This window comes from Bombina bombina, chromosome 6, assembly GCF_027579735.1.
Source record: "Bombina bombina isolate aBomBom1 chromosome 6, aBomBom1.pri, whole genome shotgun sequence".
Classification (NCBI taxonomy): Eukaryota; Metazoa; Chordata; class Amphibia; order Anura; family Bombinatoridae; genus Bombina; species Bombina bombina.
Window position 1 is genome coordinate 525,751,689 of NC_069504.1, and position 23,577 is coordinate 525,775,265.

The window sequence follows — 23,577 nt, forward strand, 5'->3', positions numbered from 1 at the left end:
AGAGAGCTGAGCCGTGCTGGAAACCATAACAAATCAGCACTAGATTATTAGTATAAAAAAAAAATCTGTTTCTTACCACACAACTGCAAAGCAATACGTTTCAGCTTCATAACTGGCTCCTACACTGTAGCTCACATGGGACATAATGTGCTCCACCCACTTCCTGCCTCCTCCTTCAGAAGCCTGTGCGCAGCACTTCCTTACAGCCTGCGCGCGGGGAAGAATTTTAAATACACTTACAATAATAAAAAAAAAACTTACATTATGAATAAGTAAATAAAAACATTCGGCTAGATTACGAGTTGTGCGTTAGGGTTAAAAAGCAGCATTGAGAGGTTCCAACGCTGCTTTTTAATGCCCGCTGGTATTACGAGTCTTGAAATGACAGGCTCACCGCTCACTTTTTTGGCCAGACTCAGAAATACCGCAAATCCACTTACGTCAATTGCGTATCCTATATTTTCAATGGGACTTGCATAGCGCTGGTATTACGAGTCTGACCAAAAGTGAGCGGTAGACCCTCTCCTGTCAAGACTGGTACCGTATTTAAAAGTCAGTAGTTGAGTCTTACACTACAACGCTGTAGCATAAAACTCTTAACTAAATTGCTAAAAAGTACACTAACACCCATAAACTACCTATTAACCCCTAAACCGAGGCCCCCCACATCGCAAACACTAAAATAAAATTTGTAACCCCTAATCTGCCAAACCGGACATCTCCGCCACTATAATAAACATATTAACCCTTAAACCGCCGCACTCCCACCTCGCAAACACTATTTAAATATTATTAACCCCTAATCTGCCTGCCCTAACATCGCCGACACCTACCTACATTTATTAACCCCTAATCTGCCGCCCCCAACGTCGCCGCCACTATATTAAATGTATTAACCCCTAAACCTAAGTCTAACCCTAAACCTAACACCCCCTAACTTAAATATAATTTAAATAAATCTAAATAAAATTAATACAATTCACTAAATTATTACTATTTAAAACTAAATACTTACCTATAAAATAAACCCTAAGATAGCTACACTATAACTAATAGTTACATTGTAGCTATCTTAGGGTTTATTTTTATTTTACAGGCAACTTTGTATTTATTTTAACTAGGTACAATAGTTATTAAATAGTTATTAACTATTTAATAACTACCTAGTTAAAATAAAGACACATTTACCTTAAAATAAAACCTAACCTAAGTTATTACAACTAAAACTACACTATAATTAAATTAATTACCTAAACTAATAACTAATTACAATTTAAAAAAATTATCTAAAGTACGAAAAAAACAAACACTAAATTACAAAAAATAATAAAATAATTACAAGATTTTTAAACTAATTACACCTACTCTAATCCCCCTAACAAAATAAAAAAGCCCCCCAAAATAAAAAAAGCCCTACCTTACACTAAATTACAAATAGCCCTTAAGAGGGCCTTTTGAGGGGCATTGCCCCCCAAAAAATCAGCTCTTTTACCTGTAAAACAAAAGTACAAATACCCCCCCAACATTAAAACCCACCACCCACACAACCAACCCTACTCTAAAACCCACCCAATCCCCCCTTAAAAAAAACTAACACTAACCCCTTGAAGATCACCCTACCGTGAGACGTCTTCACCCAACCGGGCAGAAGTGGTCCTCCAGACGGGCAGAAGTCTTCATGGATCAGCCAATAGAATGCAAGCTCAATCCTATTGGCTGATTGCATCAGCCAATAGGATGTTTCTACCTTACTTCCGATTGGCTGATAGAATTCTATCAGCCAATCGGAATTGAAGGGACGCCATCTTGGATGACGTCATTTAAAGGAACCTTCATTCTTCAGTTGGCCGTTGTTTGAAGAGGATGCTCCGCATCGGATGTCTTGAAGATGGAGCCACTCCGTGCCGGATGGATGAAGATAGAAGATGCCGTCTGGATGAAGACTTCTGCCCGTCTGGAGGACCTCTTCTGCCCGGCTTGGATGAAGACTTCTGCCCGTCTGGAGGACCACTTCTGCCCGCTTGGGTGAAGTCATCTCATGGTAGGGTGATCTTCAAGGGGTTAGTGTTAGGTTTTATTAAGGGGGATTGGGTGGATTTTAGAGTAGGGTTGGTTGTGTGGGTGGTGGGTTTTAATGTTGGGGGGGTATTTGTACTTTTTTTTACAGGTAAAAGAGCTGATTTTTTTGGGGGGCAATGCCCCGCAAAAGGCCCTCTTAAGGGCTATTTGTAATTTAGTGTAGGGTATGGCTTTTTTTATTTTGGCGGGCTTTTTTATTTTGTTTTCGGGGATTAGAGTAGGTGTAATTAGTTTAAAACCTTGTAATTATTTTATTATTTTCTGTAATTTAGTGGGGGGGTTTTCATACTTTAGATATTTTTTTTAAATTGTAATTAATTGTATTTAGTTTAGGGAATTTATTTAATTATAGTGTAGTGTTAGGTGTAATAGTAACATAGGTTAGGTTTTATTTTACAGGTAAATTTGTCTTTATTTTAACTAGGTAGTTATTTAATAGTTAATAACTATTTAATAACTATTGTACCTAGTTAAAATAAATACAAAGTTGCCTGTAAAATAAAAATAAACCCTAAGCTAGCTACAATGTAACTATTAGTTATATTGTAGCTATCTTAGGGTTTATTTTATAGGTAAGTATTTAGTTTAAATAGGAATAATTTAGTTAATTGTATTAATTTTATTTAGATTTATTTAAATTATATTTAAGTTAGGGGTGTTAGGTTTAGGGTTAGACTTAGGTTTAGGGGTTAATAGACATTAAAAGTATTTCCCCATAGGAATCAATGGGGCTGCGTTAGAAGCTGAACGCATTTTTTTTGCAGGTGTTAGGTTTTTTTTCCAGCCGGCTCTCCCCCATTGATTCCTATGGGGAAATCATGCACAAGCACGTTTTAGCAGCTCACCGCTACCGTAAGCAGCGCTGGTATTGAGGTGAGATGTGGATCTAAATTTTGCTCAATGCTCACTTTTTTGCGGCTAACGCCGGGTTTCTAAAAACCCGTAATACCAGCGCTGTCTGCAAGTGAGCGGTGAGCATAAACTGCTCGTTAGCACCGCACCCCTGTTAACGCAAAACTCGTAATCTAGGTGATTATATTTTGAATACACTCCTGACGAGAGTAAGGCACCACCGGTCCTCAGATTGCCGGCCACCTTCCTCTTTATAGGATAAGAAAGCAGGGAAGTGGAAGCGGGGCTGAAGGCTGTCACAGCGGGAAAGACCTCATTTCGGGACTGTCCCACAGAATTCGGGACATTAGGGCAACCTTCACTCACCTCTTCCTGCACCTGGTGGCAAATGATGTCTCGTGGGAAACTCCTATGTGGGCACCGGCTTGCCCTCTCCAATTGTGCTCCCTTGGCTGCACATATTGCTTGCCTGTGGGGAGATCTTTGAATTGTGGGGCACCCGTAAACCATCCCTTCCTTACTCCCCTGCAGAAGGAGAAGAAGACCCTTAATTTGAAAGATAATCCCCCGCTCTTTGAAATGATGGTGGACTTGAGCAGTACCACACAAAATATCTTTTATAAATAAAGTAGAATAAAACACACAGGGATTTGCTTGGGAATGTCTCATTATGGGCTAGATTACAAGTGGAGCGGTAGTTTATCCCACGCCAGCAAACGGCACGTTCACCCATTTACAGGCGCGCAATAAATAACCAGCCATTTTTAAGTGGATAGTTATTGCTACCGCAAGCTCATGGTAGCAATTAGCGCTCAGAAAATTAACCAGAGATCAGATCTCTGGTTAATTTTCTAAATGTCCCCCAATTGCCCCAAAAATAAAGTGGTGTGTTTTGTTTATACAAAGAAATATATAAGCATCTTTTTTCTTTTAAATATAACTGCTAAAAACAGTTATAAAGGGTTAAAAGTGGCAGGTTAGAAAAAAAGGGCACTGAAAAGTGCCTTTACATTGCAGTGTATGGGATCTATGGGTAAATATATATGTATATACTTTTTTTTATATATATATATATATATATATATATATATATATATACACATATTAACACATAAATATATATATGTAAATTTACTGCCCATCGCTGCTTGACTTGCATGCGCTGGTATTACTAAGTTGAGCGCAAATATCGTTTTCGCGGAAGCGACATTTCCTTCTTAATATGAGGAGAGTCCACAGCATCATTCCTTACTGTTGGGACATACTGAACCTGGCCACCAGGAGGAGGCAAAGACACCCCAGCCAAAGGCTTAAATACTCCACCTAGTTCCCTCATATCCCAGTCATTCTTTTCCTTTCATCACAGGAGGTTGACAGAGAAGTGTCAGAAGATTCAGAGTAGTTCCTTATGAAGGGTATCTACCCTTCGAAATGGGACTGGAGTTTTAAGTAGTCTTGTCAGCCTCTCAGTTTGAGCATTGACGAATTTAAGAGTCTAGAGATGCAGGAAGAGTCTTTTTGCGAACCCATCCAGACTAGTATTAACAGCTCCTAAGCAATCAGTGTTGAAGAGTTTCACTGCTTGCTTCCATCACTCAAGTCCATGTCAGGAGCAATGCTACAAGACTGTCAAACTTGAGAGGCTGTGTTTCTGTTCCATGGCATAGATTCCGGTAAGATCGTTTCATTTTTTTTATACACATATGATAACACAAGAAGACAGGGTCACAGTGTGGCTCCTTTTGTCTGTATGGAATAAAGGGTTAATATCTCCGGAGGGGGATTATTGAACAGGGGGGATTAATCACATAATTTTATTTTATTATGATTATGCTTCGACTTGTGTGAGATGAGGCTCAGGCAGATGTTGGAACGTACAGGTTTTACTTTCGTTTTTGGAAGCTGCACAGCCTGAAAGGCTTGGCAAGCTTTTTTTCCTATTATAGCAGGGGCAGTCCTGCATTGCGCACCATGTGACCGGGTGTGGTCACACTGATTTCCTCTTTTCTGACCGTGCGGTTTACTGGAGAAGCAGTTTCTCTGTTTGGCCTGGGTCATAGGAGGTGGTGAGTGCCCCAGCCATTGGGGGTATAAAGGTGCTGTTTTATCTTATTATTCAATAGTCCACTTTATAAGCGCAAGCTATGGAGGATTCTGATGCGTTAGAGGGTACTTCCTCTTTAACTAAGTCGAATGCCTGTCTATATTGTGAGGAGGCCGCAGTATACCCGCCTGCTCAATTTTGTTCCACATGCCTTGATAAAGTAATCATGTCAAAGAAAGTTAATATGTTTGATACCACTGAGCCGTCCACCTCTGAGGAGTCTCCGTCCCATGAGGTGCGCACCCTACAGTCATCGCGTAATACATATGCAGCTTCCCGTAGCACTCCTAATCCTCCATCTGGAGGGGCCCTTTTACCGCCAGACTTTACTGAGCAGTTACAAACGGCAGTGTCTGCGGCCTTTAGTGCTTTACCTCGCCCTGCTAAGCACAAGTGAAAGGTCAAATATTGCTATCCTTCCCAGGGGTCATCTACTAGCTTATTGGATTTATCTGATACAAGATTATTCGATGATGAAGACGCCTCTGATACTTCAGAGGGTGCTCTTTCTGGGTTGGAATCTGCTTCCTCTAAGCATTCAGCTGCGGAGAAACCAGACTTTTGATTTAGGATTGAACATATACGCTTTCTGCTAAAGGAAGTTTTGGCTACTTTAGAGGTTCCAGAGCCTAAATTGCCTGAGGAACCTTTGATTCCTAAAATCGTAGATTAGGTCTATGAGGACAGGGTTGTACCACAGACTTTCCCGGTTCCCTTAAAGATGGCGAACATTATTAAGAATGAATGAGAAAGAATTGGTTCTTCATTTTTCCCTTTTTCTTTTAAAAAATTGCTCCCGGTTCCAGACTCTCAATTGGAGTTGTGGGGTTCCATCCCCAAGGTGGATGGCTCTATCTCCACGCTTGGTGGATGGCTCTATCTCCACGCTTGCTAAACGCACTACTATCCCGCTTGAGGATAGTTCGTCGTTTAAAGAGCCCATGGATAAGAACATAGAAACTCTGTTAAGAAAGATGTTTCAACATATGGGATATTTGTTTCAACCAGCAGCGGCTGTTGCTGTGGTTGCTGGAGTGGCTACCTACTGGTGCGACTCCTTATCTGAGTTGATTGAGGTGGAGGGTCCCCTTGACGTGATCCAAGAAAGAATTAAGGACTTAAGGGTGGCTAATTCTTTTATTTGTGATGCTAATATGCAAATTATTCACCTGAATGCCAAGGCTTCAGGTTTTTCTGTTCAAGCCCATAGGGCACTCTGGCTGAAGTCCTGGTCTACTGACATGACTTTGAAGTCAAGACTTCTTTCCCTCCCATTTAAGGGAAAGATTCTATTTGGTCCAGGCCTGGACTCAATTATCTCCATGGTTACTGGAGGCAAAGGTGCCTTTTTATCGCAGGATAAGAAGAACAAACCTAAGGTACAAGGTCCTAATTTTCATTCCTTTCTTTCGGATAAATGCCAACGTTAGCAGCCCTCCGCAAAGCCCGAGCAATCCAAGGGGACTTGGAAGCTGGCTCAGTCCTGGAATAGATCCAAACAGAACAAGAAGCCCGCCGAGACAAAGTCGTCATGAAGGGGCGGCCCCCGATCTGGCTCTGGATCTTGTAGGGGGCAGACTGTCACTCTTTTCGGAAGCTTGGTTTGGGGACGTGCAAGACCCGTGGGTTCTGAAGGTCATTGCTCAGGGATACAGGATAAGTTTCAAGTCTTATCCACCCAGGGGCAGAATCCTCTTGTCAAACCTGTCTTCAAGGCCAGAAAAGAGAGAGTCCTTTCTAGGGTGTTTGAGGGATCTCTCCTCCCTGGGAGTCATTGTCCCGGTACCTCTTGCAGAAAGAGGTCTGGGATACTACTCAAACCTTTTTGTGGTCCCAAAGAAGGAGGGAACTTTCTGCCCAATTCTGGACCTAAAGTGCTTAAACAAATTCCTATCTGTCCCCTCATTCAAGATGGAGACAATAAGGTCCATTGTTCCCTTAGTTCAGGAAGGACTGTTCATGACCACAATAGATCTGAAGGATGCTTACCTTCACGTTCCACTACACAAAGAACACTTCAAGTTCCTAAGGTTTGCGTTCCTGGACCAGCACTTCCAGTTTATTGCACTTCCGTTTGGTCTAGCTACTGCTCTAAGAGTTTTTACGAAGGTTCTAGGGGCTCTGCTTGCAGTGACCAGAACCAAGGGTATAGCAGTAGCGCCATACTTAGACAATATTCTGGTTCAAGCACCATCCTCTCATCTGGCAGAAGACCATTCGAAAGCTCTTCTATTTATTCGATCTCATGGATGGAAGATAAACTTAGAATATAGTTCTCTTATTCCCAATACCAGAGTGGAATTCCTGGGTACTATAATAGATTCCATATCCATGAGGATATTCCTTATAGACCAGAGAGGTTACAGGCTAACTTCCGTTTGTCTTGCCCTCCAGACCTCCTTAAGGCCCTCTGTGGCTCGGTGTATGGAGGTGATTGGTCTCATGGTGTCCAGCATGGACATCATTCCTTTTGCCAGATTCCATCTCAGACCACTTCAGCTATGCATGCTGAGACAGTGGAACGGTGATCATTCCGATCTGTCTCAACAGATTTCTCTGGACAACCGGTCAAGCAGGAGCAAGCTTCAGTGATGTGGTTTGCGGACCTGGTGGGGATGTCCTCATTTCCTACATGGAAGTAACCTTGTCGCAGGGATCTGCTGGAACAGGGTCCCTTTGTTCATCAAAATCTAGATTCTCTGAGGCTGACTGCATGGAGATTGAACGCTTAGTCTTAGCCAAGAGAGGTTTCTCTGAGAGGGTTATTGACACTCTAATTCAGGCTCGTAAGCCTGTTACTCATCGCATCTATCATAAGGTGTGGAGAGCTTACTTCTTCTGGTGTGAAGAACATGGTTTTGCCTGGCATAAGGTTAAGACTGCCAGGATTCTTTCCTTTCTCCAGGAGGCTACACAAGAGGCTTGCAGAGCTCCCTGACGTGCAATCCTTCATTAAGGCTCTGATCAGGATCAGACCTGTGTTTAGATCTAACGCTGCACCTTGGCGTTTGAATCTTGTTCTTAAGTTTTTGCAACGGCTCCATGTAAGCCTATGCATTCGGTTGACATTAAATTGTTGTCCTGGAAGGTTCTTTTTCTATTGGCTATTGCATCGGCATGCAGATTTTCTGAAATGGCTGCTTTGCAATGTGCGCCTCCTTATCTGATAAGGCTGTCCTACGTACCCGCTTGGGTTTTCTACCTAAGGTGGTGTCTGATCGTAACATCAATCAGTTGATTATGGTTCCTTCCTTGTGTCCTAATCCTTCTTCTTAAAAGGAACGTTTACTTCATAATTTAGATGTGGTTCGAGCATTGAAGTTTTATCTTCAAACTACTAAGGATTTTAGACAAACTTCTTCCTTGTTTGTTATCTACTCTGGGAAGCGTAAGGGTCTGAAGGCTTCTTCGACTTCCTTATCTTTTTGGTTAAGGAGTGTTATACACTTAGCTTATGAGTCAGCAGGACTTAGACCTCCTCAGAGGATTACGGCTCACTCCACTAGAGTGGTGGCTTCCTCTTGGGCCTTTAAGAACGAGGCCTCTATGGATCAGATTTTTAAGGCAGCTACTTGGTCCTCCTTACATACTTTTTCTAAATTCTACAAATTTGACGTTTTTGCTTCGGCTGAAGCAGCTTTTGGGAGAAAGATTTTGCAGGCTGTGGTGCCCTCAGATTAGGTCTGCATTTCTTTTACTCCTCCCGTTATCATTCAGTGTCCTCTAGAGCTTGGGTATAGTTTTCCCAACAGTAAGGAATGATGCAGTGGACTCTCCTCATATTAAGAAGGAAAACATAAATTATGCTTACCTGATAATTTCCTTCTGTATGAGGAGAGTCCACGGCCCCCAATTGTATACTCTGATGGGCGGAGCAAAGTTTGTTTTCTCTTCCGGCACCATTTATACCCTGATATTTCTCCTACTGTTCCTTGTTCCCTTGGCAGAATGTCTGGGATATGAGGGAAGTAGGGGGAGTATTTAAGCCTTTGGCTGGGGTGTCTTGGCCTCTTCCTGGTGGCCAGGTTCAGTATTTCCCAACAGTAAGGAATGATGCCGTGGACTCTCCTCATACAGAAGGAAATTTTGAAATTATCAGGTAAGCATAATTTATGTTTTTGCGCTCAACTTGTAATCTGGCCCTATATGGGCAATAAAAAAATCTGGTATGTGTAGAGACCCCTAATAAAGTTTATTTTCTAGTAGACAAGTCCCTCTCAAATAAATATATACATTTTGTCTGTATAGGAAGGTGACTTCTGTGGTAACAGTGAACACCTTGCAATGAAAAAAAAGTGTTTTTATTTATTTTCTGAACAATGAGCCTTCTCTATATTATAACCCCTAAATGTCTGTATGGGCCCCTATTTCACACGTGGTTACCCATGATGACAATTTAGTAGGGTAATCACTGTAAAATCTAAGAAAATAATTATATATTTTGTTTTTACAGTTTTTTGCTGCAGCTATCTTATATGCTATGCATTATAAATGTAATGATGGTTTATTGTGAATATGCTGGGCCTTCTGGAAAAAACAAACAATTTATAATTTGTGTGGGTCACCCACTGAAATTTGACTTACAATAGGGGTTAAACCTAGGTAGCAAAAAAGTTCAAAATTGGCTCAGCACTGGGATGAAAAAAGCTTAGCAGTGAAACGGTTAAAACCACAAGTAATCCAATGATCAGATACTTATTAAAAGGAGCATGCATGCAGCTAATAATGTAGTAAATACACAAACTATAAGAAATAGATTTTTTTAAAAAGGCTAATAAAATATTTCCTATTTTGTTATATCTTCCTTTGAAATATGGAATGTCTCATTTAGATTGTTTGTTTTTCATAAGGGTTTAATTAATTTGCATAAACTTCCGATAGTTTGGAGGAAATTGAGTGCCTTTCCTTTTAGTTACAGGAAACAGGAAGTTATAGCCAGCTTTTAGTAACTGTGGTTGGTGCCTAAGTTCCCTCCTTTCAAATCCAGCAGCACATTGCAATCTAGACTTTTTTTTCTATTTTTCAAGGGGAGGAATTGACAGCTATTTCCTGTAAATTATTGCAACAGGAAATAGACTTATTGAGCTCAAATATAAACTATCAAACTGTCAAAATGTTCCAATCTGTAGGAAAGATAAATTATGTCGTAAGCTGATAATTGCAAATATCATACAATTGATGAAGAGTTTGAGTTGTTATTTTTAATGTAATTTTTATTGCATTTTAATGTTTCAGAAAACAATATATATAATAAAACATAATAAATTACTATATTTCATCCCAAATCTATAGCTGTAAGAAAAGAGCCTTCCTGGGCCCCTCTCTGCCGCAATCTCGCTATAAGTAGCGAGATTGCGCTATTTCTGCATGCCCTTTGAGTGGGGTAATGCAGAAATAGTCTTGCAAAGGTACCGAAACAGATAGAGACACTCTGTGTCCCTCTCTGCATTGGTCAGCGGTGGTGCCGATCGTTGGTGGCGTGGGAGAGTTAGGAGGGTGGAGGGTGGGTGGCCCAACACTGGAGGGAGCGGGTGGGACCACTGTGCTGCAGAAAAAATGTTAAGAGCGGCAGGAAGGAGAGAGGGGGAATGAGGGAGAGGGGATCCAGGTGGATTGGGGATCAGAGGGTAGGGAAAGGGTCTTGGAGGGAGAGGTGGGTAAATGAGGGAGTTGGGCAGCTACAAACATACCTGGCCTTAAGGATGAGTGTGTGCTCGAGATAAAAGTGCACAATGCCTCCTAAGAGGTATATTTCTTTCCTTGCCCATTTTGGCCCGTGTACACGGGCTTTAACACTAGTCTATATATAATGTATAACAGTCAAAAGGATACTTGTGGGCCCTATTGCATATTAATCATCAGTCAAATGACCTGTGTATGTATTTCACGCCTGCAAGTACACTTACTCGTAGACTAACTATGTACATACAGCTGTCAAAATTAAAATTTCAAACAACCAATCATGTGAATCTACAAGGTCACAATTTTTTAACTCTCTAGGCACCAAACCACAGTAAGGCACCTCTTTCATAAAAATTATATGGAAACATTCTTTAGAAGATGAACATCACAAAATACACAATTTGTAGATTAAAGAAGTATGGTTCTCCACAAAAAATGCATATTTATAGTAAATTACATTAAAGTGATAAACAGCTACAGTATCTCACAAAAGTGAGTACACCCCTCACATTTTTGTAACTATTTTATTATATCTTTTCATGTGACAGTATTGAAGAAATGACACTTTGCTACAATGTAAAGTAGTGAGTGTACAGCCTGTATAACTGTAAATTTGCTGTCCCCTCAAAATAACTCAACACACAGCCAGTAATGTCTAAACCGTTGGCAACAAAAGTGAGTACACCCCTAAGTGGAAATGTCCAAACTGGACCCAATTAGCCATTTTTCCTCCCTGGTGTCATGTGACTCATTAGTGTTACAAGGTCTCAGGTGTGAATGTGGAGCAGGTGTGTTAAATTTGGTGTTATCGCTTTCACACTCTCTCATACTGGTCACTGGAAGTTTAACATGGCACCTCATGGCAAAGAACTCTTTGAGGATCTGAAAAAAAGAATTGTTGCTCTGCATAAAGTTGGCCTAGGCTATAAGAAGATTGCCAAGACCCTGAAACTGAGCTGCAGCACGGTGAGCAAGACCATACAGCGGTTTCACAGGACAGGTTCCACTTAGAACAGGCCTCCCATGGTCGACTAAAGAAGTTGAGTGCACGTGCTTAGTGTCAACCAGAGGTTGTCTTTGGGAAATAGACAAATGAGTGCTGCAGAGGTTGAAGGGGTGGGGGGTCAGCCTGCCAGTGCTCAGACCATATGCCGTACACTGCATCAAATTGGTCTGCATGGCTGTCGTCCCACAAGGAAGCGTGTTCTAAAGATGATGCACAAGAAAGACTGCTGTCACGATTCACTGTGTCTTTAAGTGGATTAGACCTGCCCACTTAGCATTCTCATATAAAGGTGTAATCAGAACACCTGTTTAGCACTTGATTATTAGATTCTGAATGCTGAGAAACATCATACCTACTTGATTTTCCTCCTAAGATTTCTTTAACAAGCCTACCTCATAGCCGAGTGACTTACTCACTAATTGTTACCTACTTGGATCCAGCTCTCATATGGCTAAGTACCGCAACTTAAAACTGACAACTTAACTACCTTCTGGATTTTGTTCTAGAGCACAAGCCGAAAACGCAGCAGTCTCTGGTTCAGAGCGGAGTTCCGGTGACGTCATCCTCAGCTGTTCCTCTACAGCGTAACTCCTTTCAACTCACTCTGCCGTGTTTGTATTGTGGAACATTTGCACAGCTCCCTTCTCATTTGCGACAGGCACTAACAGAAGCATTTTCCTCTGGTGACTCGCATTCATCTGAGACCGCAAGTATAAGTTTCTGATTCAGTTGTATTAACGTACTTACCTGTTATCCTGCTTTACTTACGCTTGCTAAAGGCTACAACACCGCAAATACGTGAGTTTGCTGAACAGATTGATTAACTGCATGAATGTAACGCTTAATTAACCTGCTTGCTGCATAATAAGTATAATCTGATTCTTTGTTTTATTATTTGACACAATATTCAAAACTCCTTATTTTGTTCACTCCTTGTTGTGCTTATGCACTTGGACATTCTCTCATTCATAACAAGTGAATACAGTGAATATAATTAACCACATGAACTGCTTAAGTCTCTGAGCTTCCACACATTAACCTCATATGTGCTGGAACCCATATGAAAAGCTACAAAACCTCATTTTTTGAGAATATCTACCTTAAAATTGACTTAGTTTTGAGCAGCACGTGATAGAATAATCAAGCCCAAATAAATATATATAATGGATCCCACAACTATGGCAAATGAGATTGCTACATTGAACCAAAAAATAGATATCCTTAGGGTTTAACAGAGGTTCAGAATGAAAATAACACTCTCAGGCGAATGATGAATGACTTTATCACCCAAAAGACTACTGAACACCCTGAACCTCATATTAATCCACCCTCAGTGTTTTCTGGTGTACGCTCACGTTTTCGTGAGTTTAGAAATGCTTGTATGTTGCTATTTTCCATGAAGCCAAAAACATATCATTTGGACAGAATAAAAGTGTGTACCGCCATTTCCTATCTTAGCGGTGAACCCAGATCATGGGCAGACAGGTTCTTGAAACAGGAGACCTCATTCTGGAATCCCTAGAAATTTTTTTTAGGCAATGTCTGTTTTATATGAAGACAGTAACACAGATCACTGCTGAAAACAACCTAAGGACTCTGAGGCAGGGAAAAAGAGCGGTTGAAGATTATGTAGCAGAGTTTCAGTTATGGGCTACTGACTCCAAGTGGAACCCTGTAAGTTTGAAAAACCAATTCCATTTGGGACTCTCAGAACATCTAAAAGATGAACTTTCACGCATCGACTTCCCAGACACTCTGGACTCACTCATAAAAATATGTATTTCAATGGATAGAAGATTTAGGGAAAGATGGGCTGAAAAACAACACCTTGATCCATATCCTAAAAAGTATAACATCACTCACCCAGAGAAAGGTGCCACATCACCAGTTCCCATGGAAATAGGGACTATTAAGGGGCCACTCTCCCAGGAGGGGAAATTAAGAAGAAGGATTTCAAATTTGTGCATGTATTGTGGGAATAAAGAACATACCGTGTCCACTTGTCCTATCCTAAACCGTCAAAAAAGGGGTAAGATTCTAATTGTTAACCCAAAGATTGACTCTAAATGTAAAACTCACCTTGTTATTGCATTGTCTTTGCAGTGGGATCAACATCTTCTCAAGAATGAGGCTATGATTGACTCAGGGGCCTTTGGGATGTTTATGGATAAAAAACTTGTAACTACAAATAAAATACCTTGTGTGCTTAAGCAAAACCCTGTATTTGTGAAAGTTATTGATGGTTCAACTTATTTAAAAGGCCAAATAACCCATCACACCAAACCATTACTAGTTACCACTGAGAATGGCCATAACGAATACATCACACTAAACCAGGTACCACCATTCCTTTCGGACGTATCTTTCCCTTATCCCAGAAAGAGTTAAAACATCTTAGAGAATACCTTGATGAAAATTTAAGAAAGGGGTTTATTTCTACTTCCAACTCCCCAGCAGCTGCGGGGATAATATTTTTTTTTTTTTTTCTTTCGTGATTTAGATAGAGCATGCAATTTTAATTTTTTTTTTTATTATTTATTATTTCTTTATTGAAATTTTCAAGAAATACAATATGCAATCAACAATGAGTTACGGTGATACAAATGAACAAAAGTCAATTCTAATACTCTGTTCTATATTTCTCTTACAACTATATCTGAGATGACTTATTTAATTATTGACAAGCCCAATGTTGGATATTTTGAAAAGATCTTCTTTACATATGTACTTCCTTTGATGCATGACAATGTATTGTATAATAACATTTTGCTAAACATAAAATAAATCAACATTAACAATATTAACTAAAACAACACCTTGCAGACTTTAAATCATTTCTGTGTATTTAAAAGGTGAAGGCAAAACATCCTGTTAACCTGTTTATTAGCTTCAATCTATGCTACCTATTTTTGGTTTAAGAGATGTCTACGGGTGGACCCCTTTCCATAATCTTTATTAAGTACCTGCGTAGGATTCCCAATAAAACATCATATCCTGAAACATTGTCAATCTGTTTGTTTTAAGGTAAAAATATCTCTCTAGCATTAGGTTTCCCCTAACTTTGTCTCTCCAAGAGTCGACTGTGGGGATCGTGTCAGATCTCCACATAGAGGCTATAAGCTGTTTTGCTGAATTTAACATAATGTATATAGCATTCCTTCTAATAGCACACCGTACACTGCTCAACACATTGAAGAGACAGACCAATGGGTCGAGAGTAATGTTACAGGACATGGCCCTATTTATTTCTTCAATTATTTTTTCCCAAAAAGTTTTTATCTTCTCACACGACCACCATATATGGCCCATATTACCTGCTTCTAATTTGCATCTCCAACATTTCTCGTTGGCAGATGGAAATAGATGTTTCATTCTATTGGGTGTCAGATACCAACGGTATAATATTTTATAGTTTGTTTCCAAAGCAAATGTTGTGTGGGCCGAGTGAGCTACGCCACGAAAAATCTCATCCCAGACTTTTGGGCTCTGAGCCCCTAGTAATTCCCTTTCCCACCCTTTTGTGAAGTTGTGTGGTTTCGGAGTTGTTGCCGTGAGTAGTAATTTATATATGGATGAGATTAACCCTTTTTGTGTTATATTTGACATACACATCTGTTCAAAAGGAGTTAGCTGCCTCAACAAGCTATTCTTATCTCTGTGAGTCATTATATAATGATTTACCTGATGGTGCCTAAACCAATTGCTAAAGAAGTCAACCCCCCTCTCCTGTATTTCATTTCTCGGATTTAATTTCCCTAATGTAGTTATAAGGGTGATAGGAATGAATTCCCTCAAACCATATCCACTAATTGGCTGATATCCTTGACCTTCCTTAAATTCAGGATTCATCAATATTGGAGTTAGGGGTGAGTAAGTGCTGGAAATGCCTCTATAATTATCCCGTATGTGTTTCCAATCTGATAGGGAATTTGACACCGTGTGTGTGGTATTACCCTGTATCTTAGATAATAGTTTGGGGATCCAGCAAATCCCTCCCAGCTGTGGTATATTACTTAAGTCACATTCTATTTGAACCCAATGTTTGGGCTCATCCGAGCTATGTCTACACCACTCTACCAATCTCTGCAGCGAAATAGCCTGTTTATATAATACTATATTAGGTACTCCCAATCCCCCCATGTACTTACTGGCATATAAGGAGGATTTATTTACCCTTGCAGGTTTTTTTTTCCAAATAAAGCTAAACAGTGCTCTTTGTATTTTTTGAAGGTATAACTGTGTATGAGGAAGCGGTAATGTCTGCAATATATACAGGATTTTTGGTAATAAAACCATTTTTACTGTATTTACTCTCCCTATCCACGATATATTTTTAGATAGCCACGAAGATGCCTGGTTAGTGATGCTGTTAAGGAGTTTGGAGTAATTAAAGGTGCGGATTAAATCTAGACTATGTAGTAGATATATACCTAAATACTTAATATGTTTCTGTTGGATTGCGAATGGGCTGTTCAGTTTGATATTAATCAATTCTGCCGGTGATATATGTAAAGGTAATAACTCCGACTTGCTGGGATTTACTAGGAAGTTTGAGACTCTTCCATATTCCAACATCTCTGATTGCACTGCTGGAAGAGATTCCAAAGGGCATGACAGTGACATCAGGACATCGTCCGCGAACATTGATAATTTGTATTCTCTATTTTTAATAATTATGCCCTTTATGTTGTTGTTTAACCTAATTCTACTTGCTAATGTTTCTAGGGAGAGAATAAATAAAAGTGGGGAGAGCGGGCATCCCTGGCGTGTACCGTTTCGTATTTCGAATTGTTCCGACAACGTACCGTTGATTCTAATTTGAGCAGTGGGGAAGGAGTATAGGGCCATGATTCTATTTATGAAGGGGAGAGGAAAATTAAATTTATTTAGAGTTGTCTGTAGAAAGGTCCAATCTAATCTATCGAACGCTTTCTCAGCGTCTGTGGAGAGTAATATTGAGGGTGTTTTATTAGCATTAATGTATTCTAGAATGTTCAATAATTTAACAGTATTATCCTTAGCTTCCCTCCGTGGTACAAAACCCACCTGATCCGGAGAAATCAATGTTGGGAGTAAGTTATTGAGTCTGCATGCCAATATCTTAGCTAGTATCTTCAAATCTATATTTAATAGGGATATCGGTCGATAATTTGCGGGGGTATCAGGTTTCTTGCCCGGTTTGGGGAGGACAGTGATATAAGCCTGTAGCATGGTGTCAGGCAATGTACCACCATCATCTATTTGACTGAAGGTGTTTAGTAGGTGGGGTGTTAAAATGTGAGAGAACGTTTTGTAATACGACCCGGTAAACCCATCCGGGCCCGGAGCTTTTTCAGGTTTTAAAGATTTAATGGCTACTATGATCTCTTTGTAACTTATGGGGGCCTGTAACTTTTCCCTATCTGCCTCGGTCACCTCTGGGACCTGTACGGGGATAATATTTTTTGTTACTAACAAAGATGGCTCACTACGTCCAATCATAGATTATAGAGATCTTAATGCTATAACCATAAAAAACAGATACCCACTCCCACTTATTCCTGAACTACTCCAGAGGTTGACTGATGCTACCATATTCACCAAATTAGATCTGAAAGGGGCCTATAATCTGATAAAAATGAGAAAAGGGAATGAATGGAAAACAGCGTTCAGAACCCGCTACGGTCTATTTCAATATAATGTCATGCCTTTTGGTTTAACAAATGCACCTGCCACCTTCCAATTTTTTATTAATGAAATATTCAAAGATTTAATGGATATATGTGTAGTAATATATCTAGATGATATTTTTATTTTTTCAAAAAATCTCACTGACCACATAAAACATGTAAGGTGGATTCTAACAAGGCTAAGAGAACATCGTTTATATGCCAAAGCAGAGAAATGTGAATTCCATGTAAAGACAATCAAATTCCTGGGTTACATCATCACCCTGAATGGAATCCACATGGATCCAGATAAGGTTGGAGCTGTATTAAAGTGGCCTACCCTCACCTCTTTGAAGTCCCTTCAGAGGTTCTTGGGCTTCTCCAACTTTTATAGAAGATTCATTCTTGATTTCTCCACTATTGTCCAACCTTTGACTAAACTCACAGGGAAACAAAGGTTCATTTGGACAAAAGAAGCTCAAGATGCGTTTGACCATCTAAAAAGAAGTTTCACAACTGCACCTGTGTTACATCTTCTGAACCCTGATTCCCAGTTTACTCTTGAGGTAGATGCCTCTAATATAGGACTTGGAGCCATCTTGTCCCAACAACGGAAAGGCTCACCTGATCGTCATCCCGTCGCCTACTACTCCCGGCTTCTCTCCGTTGCCGAAAGAAATTACTCCATTGGGGACTGTAAAGAATTGTAATGAACAAAATGAACTAATGTCTTTAATTGATATATTTACAATATTTACAGTTCCTTATATAAAGTTGTTATTGTGTCAAATAGGTAACTACACACAAGGAATTTCCTTAGTTACATAAGTGACTTAATATGGCCGTAAGTTTTATCAACTGCAGTCAGAGGTGTTAGATAACAGAAGGATAATATACGGCTTGGTGTAAGCATATGAAAATGTGAAGAACGTACCTCCAGTCCTTAGTTTACTGAGCTCTCAGGATATTCACCTGTTAGGATGAGGTGTGTGCAAAAGATATGCTGCTCTGTAGGATTCCTGAGTACCGGAGCTTTCCCGGCGTCTGTGTGGAGAATGAGACGCTGCAGCGGTGAGGCGGCCGTAGCTGATGACGTAGGCGCCTGTGCTGAGGATCCGGCTCTGATCGTTTGGAAGGAGGTAGAGACAGCGGAAAGTCTAGCAAGTATAATTGAATATACCTTACTTGAGAGAGAGTTATTGGAATGTAACGGAGGACAAGGACAGGAGGCTGATGGTTCCGTTAGCAAGTAAGAAGGATGTGCGGAGGTTTAGTAGTATTAGCTGGGTACATGCAGACACAGACTTCAATAATCCAGCAATGAATTAGAGGAAGGATGTGTCCTTTATAGGGAGGAGGTGATCTCCTTAAAGGTATAGCGTAGCAGCAGGAGAAAAGGTGAATCCTTACAGGGACCTTGAACTTCTAGCCATAAAAAGCACTCTTGAACACTGGAGACACTTGCTAGAAGGGACAGACAAACATTTCCTAGTTCTAACCGACCATAAGAACTTACAATACCTAAAGAAAAACAAGACCCTATCTTCCAGACAGGTACGATGGTCACTTTTCTTTGATCGTTTCAATTTTCATCTCAGTTACAGACCAGGATCAAAAAACATTCAAGCTGATGCTTTATAACTATCACTTGTAACTCTACCAGATAGTGAAGAAGTAAAACAAATCATTCCCTCTCATAAGTTTCTAGCAGCAGCTACCACCTTACATGCAGACCTGCTATCAGCTCAAAGAACAGACGCAAACATACCTCCTTCATGTACTAAGGATAACACCTCTGGTCTATATCTCCACAATCATCTTATATATGTGCCTCCATCCTTGCGCAATGTACTTCTCCACCATCATCATGACTCCCCTTTATCTGGTCACCCAGGCATATCAAAAACACAGGAACTCTTGACCTTACAATACTGGTGGCCTGGGTTAAAACAGAACACATGACTATATACAAAACTGTCAAGTTTGCGCGTGAAATAAAAAAGATCATCACAAACCTTGCCTGTACCTGACGTCCCCTGGAAAATGATTGCAATGGATTTTATTGTAGATCTACCACCTTCTAATAATTTTACTACCATATTAGTTGTGGTAGATCACCTCACCCGATTAGCTCATTTCATCCCTTTAAAAAAAATTCCCAATGCCATGACAACAGCAAATGTATTCTTCTCTCATGTTGTAAGATTACATGGTTTACCAACTTCTATTGTTACTGACCGTGGAACTCAATTCACGTCTAGGTTCTGGAAAGAATTGTGTCGTATACTGAAGATCTCCCCAAGACTTTCAACGGCATTCCATCCTCAGTCTAACGGATTAACGGAACGTCTGAACCAAACCTTGGAACAGTACCTTAGATGTTATGTCTCACATCTACAGGACGATTGGGCAGAATGGTTACCCATGGCGGAATTCTCATATAATAACTCATTTTACTCATCTACAAAGATGTCCCCATTCTTTGCCTCCTATGGGTACCATCCGTTGACACTACCTAACACAATACCTACTTCCACCTTTCCGCATTTAGTCGATTACGTCACCAATATCAAAACTTCCATGTCTTTATTGAAGATGCACCTTGAAGAAGCAAAAAAGAAACAAAAACTCTTCTTTGATAAAAAACATATGCCACCTCCATCTTACAAACCAGGTGACCAAGTCTGGCTCTCTACAAGAAACCTTAAACTTAAGGTTCCAACTAAAAAACTGGCTAATTAGTTCATTGGACCTTTCAGGATAACAAAAATCATAAATCCAAATGCAGTCATACTGAAGTTACCTCCTACACTCATTCCCTCTCATAAGTTTCTAGCAGCAGCTACCACCTTACATGCAGACCTGCTATCAGCTCAAAGAACAGACGCAAACATACCTCCTTCATGTACTAAGGATAACACCTCTGGTCTATATCTCCACAATCATCTTATATATGTGCCTCCATCCTTGCGCAATGTACTTCTCCACCATCATCATGACTCCCCTTTATCTGGTCACCCAGGCATATCAAAAACACAGGAACTCTTGACCTTACAATACTGGTGGCCTGAGTTAAAACAGAACACATGACTATATACAAAACTGTCAAGTTGGCATGTGAAATAAAAAAGATCATCACAAACCTTGCCTGTACCTGACGTCCCCTGGAAAATGATTGCAATGGATTTTATTGTAGATCTACCACCTTCTAATAATTTTACTACCATATTAGTTGTGGTAGATCACCTCACCCGATTAGCTCATTTCATCCCTTTAAAAAAAATTCCCAATGCCATGACAACAGCAAATGTATTCTTCTCTCATGTTGTAAGATTACATGGTTTACCAACTTCTATTGTTACTGACCGTGGAACACAATTCACGTCTAGGTTCTGGAAAGAATTGTGTCGTATACTGAAGATCTCCCCCAGACTTTCAACGGCATTCCATCCTCAGTCTAACGGATTAACGGAACGTCTGAACCAAACCTTGGAACAGTACCTTAGATGTTATGTCTCACATCTACAGGACGATTGGGCAGAATGGTTACCCATGGCAGAATTCTCATATAATAACTCATTTTACTCATCTACAAAGATGTCCCCATTCTTTGTCTCCTATGGGTACCATCCGTTGACACTACCTAACACAATACCTACTTCCACCTTTCCGCATTTAGTCGATTACGTCACCAATATCAAAACTTCCATGTCTTTATTGAAGATGCACCTTGAAGAAGCAAAAAAGAAACAAAAACTCTTCTTTGATAAAAAACATATGCCACCTCCATCTTACAAACCAGGTGACCAAGTCTGGCTCTCTACAAGAAACCTTAAACTTAAGGTTCCAACTAAAAAACTGGCTAATCAGTTCATTGGACCTTTCAGGATAACAAAAATCATAAATCCAAATGCAGTCATACTGAAGTTACCTCCTACACTCAGAATCCATCCCTCCTTTCATGTGTCCCTAATAAAACCTTACCTAGGATCTCAGGACCCTACTTCTCAAGGCGTTGGGACCTCAACATCTTTAATTAATAACCAAATAGAATATGAAATGGAGAAGATTCTAGATTCATGCCGTCGTTGGAGAAAATTTGAATATTTGGTCCACTGGACAGGCTATGGAGTTGAGGAAGACTCTTGGATTCCCCTCCGGGATATCCATGCACCCCGACTACTTTCTGAATTTCATAGAAAATTTCCTTCCAAGCCAGGACCAGGAATCCGGTAGACGTTCTCCAGAAAGGGGGGATATGTCACGATTCACTGTGTCTTTAAGTGGATTAGACCTGCCCACTGAGCATTCCCCTATAAAGGTGTAATCATCAGAACACCTGTTTAGCGCTTGATTATTAGATTCTGAATGCTGAGAAACATCGTACCTACTTGATTTTCCTCCTAAGATTTCTTTAACAAGCCTACCTCATAGCCAAGCGACTTACTCACTAATTGTTACCTACTTGGATCCAGCTCTCATATGGCTAAGTACTGCAACGTAAAACTGACAACTTAACTACCATTTGGATTTTGTTCTAGAGCACAAGCCGAAACCACAGCAGTGTTTGGTTCAGAGCGGAGTTCCGGTGATGTCATCCTCAGCTGTTCCTCTACAGCGTAACTCCTTTCAACTCACTTGCACAGCTCCCTTCTCATTTGCAACAGACCATATGAAAAGCTACAAAACCTAATTTTTTGAGAATATCTACCTTAAAATTGACATAGTTTTGAGCAGCACGTGATAACTGCAAACAGTTTGTTGAAGACAAGCAGAGTAAGGACATGGATTACTGGAACCATGTCATGTAGTCTGATATGACCAAGATAAACTTATTTGGTTCAGATGGTGTCAAGCGTGTGTGACTTCAACCAGGTGAGGAGTACAAAGACAAATGTGTCTTGCCTACAGTCAAACATGGTGGTGGGAGTATCATGGTCTCGGCCTGCATGAGTGCTGCCAGCACTGGAGAGCTACAGTTCATTGAGGGAACCATGAATGCCAACATACTGTGACATACTGAAGCAGAGCATGATTCCCTCACTTTGGAGACATTAATGGCTGTGTGTTGAGTTATTTTGAGGGGACAGCAAATTTACACTGTTATACAGGCTGTACACTCACTACTTTACATTGTAGCAAAGTGCCATTTCTTCAGTGTTGTCACATGAAAAGATATAATAAAATATTTACAAAAATGTGAGGGGTGTACTCACTTTTGTGAGATACTGTATATATAATGTATAATATTAAGTGGTAAGCACTACCAAACATTGAGCTTCAGTGATAAATAATGAGTCAAGTTGTAATCTCATTATTGCTAATAATCTAAGCTTTTGTCAATACATACAAAACTGACCTGTTAGATGAAAAAAATATTGTACAACATATAATCTACAGTTCAAAGTTATACAATAACATGTCCCATTCATGTTTAAGAGCATCAGTTCTAATCCTAAAAATCCTATAAAATTCTTTCTTGGTCCAAATTTTTAATTTGTGCCTATCTCTGGGTGGTACCTTCGTCAGAATAATATTTTTTTTATCAAGATATTAGGAGCATTGGAGAGATTAAGACTATTACAGTGTTTTGCAACTGCAGAATCTTTTAATTATTTGTTATATACCTCAAATGCTCCTGCACCCTCCATTTTACTTTTTTGTTTAATTTTATGAAAAGACGAGTTTTAATTTTTACCTCACTTGTGTTTGCTGAACCTTTTGATTGGCGGTTTGTTCCACCCTTGTGGCGTGCCCCAACACAGAAGTTTGGGTTATACGTTCCCATTTCCTTTTTGGAAGACAGGAGCTTTTCAGAGTGGCAGATCTGTGTGTGTTGGCTTGCATCTTTGGATTCTTTTATGTCTGCTGATGTTTGTATGGAACAAGTGAGCACATGACTTCAACTTGCATTTAAGTCTAAAGTAATTTCAAGAATTTCTGTATGTGTGTCTCCTGTGAAAGTTAACGCAGCATAAGCTGATGTGCTGAAAAGACCTGTTTGAAAGGCATTGTGAATCTCTTTGATTACGTTTTGCAATATGTATTATGGACTTGCTATTTAAGAGAATAGAGTTGCTTTAATTCATGATATTCCTATAATGCAGTAATGGCCAACTTCCTAACACATGGGGGGTGCAGAACAATATATTTTAAGCCTTAAGTGTCTTATAAACTAATAGCTATTTAACACACAATTAATGATA

General features: G+C 40.0%; 1 protein-coding gene across 2 annotated transcripts in view; it reads right to left on the minus strand.

Annotated features, from left to right (window-relative positions):
• The window catches only part of GABPB1 (GA binding protein transcription factor subunit beta 1), a 437,479-nt gene extending 414,305 nt beyond the window's left edge, over window positions 1–23,174 (minus strand). For both annotated transcript variants that reach the window (XM_053717436.1, XM_053717435.1), the window contains exon 1: window positions 23,070–23,174. In XM_053717436.1, the coding sequence (XP_053573411.1) occupies window positions 23,070–23,159 (90 nt within the window). In that variant the 5' untranslated portion in view covers window positions 23,160–23,174. The remainder of the gene's footprint in view (window positions 1–23,069) is intronic.
• Window positions 23,175–23,577: the final 403 nt, after the last annotated feature.